The sequence below is a fragment of the Eublepharis macularius genome, chromosome 9, assembly GCF_028583425.1.
Source record: "Eublepharis macularius isolate TG4126 chromosome 9, MPM_Emac_v1.0, whole genome shotgun sequence".
Taxonomy (NCBI): Eukaryota; Metazoa; Chordata; class Lepidosauria; order Squamata; family Eublepharidae; genus Eublepharis; species Eublepharis macularius.
The window spans coordinates 37,400,571-37,402,619 of record NC_072798.1 but is presented as its reverse complement, the minus strand read 5'-3'; the positions used below and the strand labels follow the sequence as shown (position 1 = coordinate 37,402,619).

Genomic DNA, 2,049 nt, shown 5'->3' with positions numbered 1-2,049 from the left:
GCCAGGTATGAACTCTACTCATGGCACTTGTCACCAGCTGAAAATACTATAAAACCTGTTCTAGCTGCGTGACTCTCCCAAGCCAATGAAGTCACAAAATGAAGTGCAGTCACCTGATGACATCATAGATCCAGGTAACTTCTGCTTCCTCCACTATTAAAGATATATACACACATGACCAGGTATAGATTCAGATGCTTCAGTTTACCATTAAATTCTGCCAAGGCCAACAGCACGACAGTCCATAGGGCTGGCTAAACCACTGGAGAAAAACTGGAACCCAGCCTAGAGGAAGAATGCAATGTCTGTAGAATCCAACTGTGCTCCAAAAAATGCCACGTCCACCTCTTGCAGGTGGCTCACATTCCCGAGGCCTGAATGAGGAGGAAGAGGAAATCCAACCCTGTTACTGTCACCACCATATACCACCACCTCCGGATCACGTCAAGAATCTCATCAGCTCTGGAGACAATCAACTGAAAGATTCAGATGATCCAGCCACATTTTCCTTGAAAGGAATGGCTAAAAATAAGAGCCGCTGTGCAGGAAGGCAACACGATACAAAAAACAGAAGTTACAAGAAAAAAATGGCCAGGCAGACATTCGGACTTGAAGAAGAATCTTTGTCTCCAGAACAACTGGGCTTGAACTTGGAGTTCCAAGAGCCATTGTACAAGGAGGCAGCAGTTGCTGAAAATCTATGGGATGATGACGACGACTGGAGAGAAAGATACCCACCATCTGCCTTTGAAAAAGTACATCTGTCCAGGATGTCCAACATGACCCCATGCAACCCTTACAGTTACAACTCACCTGGTCTTTCAGGAGTTGAGGCTTTTTCTTCATGGCCCTTCAATGATAACGACACATGTGACAGCTGTCCCACTCATGCCAAGACAGTTGAAAATTATGGTCCCCACGAACAGCCTGTAGAAAATGTGGAGTATACCTCCTCACACCTGAGTTATCATGAGCTTAAGGAAGAAAACTGTATGCTGAGGAGAAAAATCAAGCGAATCCAGAACTTCTCAGAAAGTCAGACACAGATGGTGAGAAACCTTGAGAGGAAACTGCAAGCCACAGTCAATAAAGAGGAAAAAGAAGCTCAGGATTTGGAAGCTTTGGTGCAGCAGGCAGAACACAGTCTCCAGTCCATGACTCAAAGAGCTCTGAAGGCAGAGAGTGATCTTGAAAAGATAAAACAGGAGATGTACTTCCTCCAGGCTGAGCTATCGTGCTATAAGATGGAAAACGAAAGTTTACGATCTGGCCAATCCACCAACATGGGAGCAGTAAAACACCACATAGACGTTGCTTTGCAAAACCTCCTCAGGGTCACCAGCCACGCACACGCTACTATCCATCAGCTGGCCTTCGGAGCTGAAACACTGACATTTGTGGCTGACCTCCTTAAATCTGTAGGCAGAATGTCTGAAATTGAAACAGAAAATGGAGTGGAGAAACAAACGTAGAGGACTTCTCGCCTACAAGTGCTATATGCTCCTGTAGTCTGGTTGAGACTTAAACCTTTTGCTCTCATGTGTTGAGACATTGTATGGCTTCCAATTACCTCTCTCTTTCCTCCAGAAGTACTTTTATTACATCATGGAATATTAATTTCATATACTAATGCCTTGATTGCTCTATTTCAAAACTGCACGGTAGGAGACATGCACCATGTATGGGTCTCCGGAATTCCTTTGTAGAGCTGAGTTTAGTTCTTACAGGCTGTGATGTAGAGTTAACAGTCCAGTGATGAGATAATTAAGGATGCTTTCATTCATGAGGCATTCATCCCCCTTGTTCTATTCTCATCCTATTTATGTTAATGTCCAAGCACTGTTCATGGGCAAACTGGAAGGAAGGCCTTTGTAATGCAAATGAGCATTCTGGAAATGTAGGTTTTACATTCACATTACAGCATTTGAAGCAACAGCCTAAAGTCATTGATGTTCAGAGTCACTTGACAGTGACCCCTGAGGCTTTCATTTCTGTAAGTGTCCAGCCTTTCATTGAATGTTTTGATCCCTGTTAATGCAGAAAAGAAAT

General features: G+C 43.8%; 1 protein-coding gene across 1 annotated transcript; it reads left to right on the top strand.

Moving 5' to 3' along the window:
* The first annotated feature begins 332 nt into the window (after positions 1-332).
* LOC129335302 (endosome-associated-trafficking regulator 1-like) lies at positions 333-1,472 on the top strand. Its single transcript, XM_054987738.1, has one exon. It carries the CDS (start codon positions 333-335, stop codon positions 1,470-1,472), a length of 1,140 nt encoding a protein of 379 aa, XP_054843713.1.
* Positions 1,473-2,049: the final 577 nt, after the last annotated feature.

Excerpts from the sequence above, each read along its gene's own strand:
- LOC129335302 (XM_054987738.1), top strand. The coding sequence starts at position 333 with ATGCCACGTCCACCTCTTGCAGGTGGCTCACATTCCCGAGGCCTGAAT.